This window comes from Otolemur garnettii, unplaced genomic scaffold, assembly GCF_000181295.1.
Source record: "Otolemur garnettii isolate 467f Iridium unplaced genomic scaffold, OtoGar3 scaffold00083, whole genome shotgun sequence".
In the NCBI taxonomy this organism is placed as follows: domain Eukaryota; kingdom Metazoa; phylum Chordata; class Mammalia; order Primates; family Galagidae; genus Otolemur; species Otolemur garnettii.
In genome coordinates, this window is record NW_003852478.1 from 4,640,623 (window position 1) to 4,642,263 (window position 1,641).

The 1,641-nt window shown below is 44.4% G+C and overlaps 1 protein-coding gene across 1 annotated transcript in view; it reads right to left on the minus strand.

The window, feature by feature from the left end:
- TEC (tec protein tyrosine kinase) overlaps window positions 1-1,641 on the minus strand; it is a 188,035-nt gene that overhangs the window by 86,367 nt on the left and 100,027 nt on the right. The window contains exon 10 of the mRNA XM_023515987.1: window positions 837-916. Coding sequence (XP_023371755.1) covers window positions 837-916 — 80 coding nt within the window. The remainder of the gene's footprint in view (window positions 1-836; window positions 917-1,641) is intronic.

Here is a 1,641-nt window from a genome sequence, read left to right on the forward strand (position 1 = left end):
ATTCGAACCCGCCACTTTAGGTGTATGTGGCTGGCGCCTTAGCCACTTGAGCCACAGGCACTGAGACCTAAAAATTCTTTCACAATGACATCTGCTGCTTGACATCTGCTGACCTACCCTCGCCTCTGTTTTTGCCTCTCAGGCATCCCTCTCCTCTCCTCACGATGCCTCTTATCCTACAATCCAGCCCTGGCACACTGTTTGGTGCCTCGAACTCACATATCCTCTCTCACCTCTGGCCAAGCAGTTTCCTGGGTCTTTCCACTCTTTCCACTCTTCTTCCTGCCTCACCCCTCAGGTCTCAGCTTGGATGTCACTTGGGACACTCAAGATGAAGTCAAGATGCATCTGGACTGTGGGCCACCCCTCTAGCACCCCAACCTCTGCCCTGCACACGTGCACACACACACACACATACGCAGATGCACACACCTGCACACACACGGATTAGCCTTGTATACGCTCATCACTGCCTGCTCATATGTCTGCAGCCCCCACTAAGCTACTAGAGGGAAGAACTTGTGACCACTTGGTTCACATCGGTATCCTTAGTGATTAGCAGAGTGCATAATAAGTATTTGTTAATGGTAAAGTTACCAGAGCCATTCTCAACACACACATTTATACATATGTACACATTCACACATATATATATGGAAAACTATAAATACAAAAAGTAGTATAGATATTACAAATATCAAGTTCCGTTTTTCTTTTTTAATGCTGAAATGCAGCACAGGTGTTTAAAAGCTAGGAATCCATATAAACTATATAGAAAGTTCATACAAAAACTTTATTTTTTTTTTTTAAGACAGTAACAGAGCAGGACTACTCACCCTCCAAATTTTGTGTAAAGGGAGACCGTGTACAAGCCTGGTTGACTGGAGTCCCTTACCATAAAACCACCTTCTTTATCCTGAAATCCAATTCAAGGAAAAAATATTTACTGCATTGTTAAAGCAATGCCATGGAGAAGATTCAAGAACCCAGTTTTGATCATTTATTTGTGTTTCTCAGAAAATCTGCTTTGGGGAAGAGAAACTTACCAATGGGGCGCTTTGGTTTCTCCCACCCACAGGACTTTCTACTTCAAATTACGGGGGAGCCCACCAAGTGTAGGGGACATGCTGGAGTGCCCACAGGGACAAATTCTCCACTTGACAGTCCTTTGCGGAGGATTTTCTGGCAAGAGTCCTGTGAGTGCCTCCCAGCGACAACCATTGGGATTTTGGACTAGAGAATTTCCAGTAGAGGAGTATTCACTGCCTCGCTATGGGACATTAAACTGACTTCTGTGACTAAAAAAGCAAGATGATCTTGTCACCTGAAATAACCATGCTGTCCTGGGCCATGTCTGGGACATGGGACATGCCCAGAAGAGTTCTGTAATGGAACATAAACGATTCATACAAGATCATGTTACATAACTAAAACTACCAGAGATAAGAGAAACAATTCTATACAGAGCATATGGAGAGAAAGAAAGAAGTGTTTTGATGGAGAAAGTCATAAAAAAGACACAAGAATGTGGTTTTTGCTTGTGCAAGGAAAAGGCCCTCGTGAGTAGAGGCCTCTTTTTCCCCAAGGCTGACTCTGGGCCTGCACTGGGAGCTCCTGGATTCCAGAGCCCAATAAGCAGCT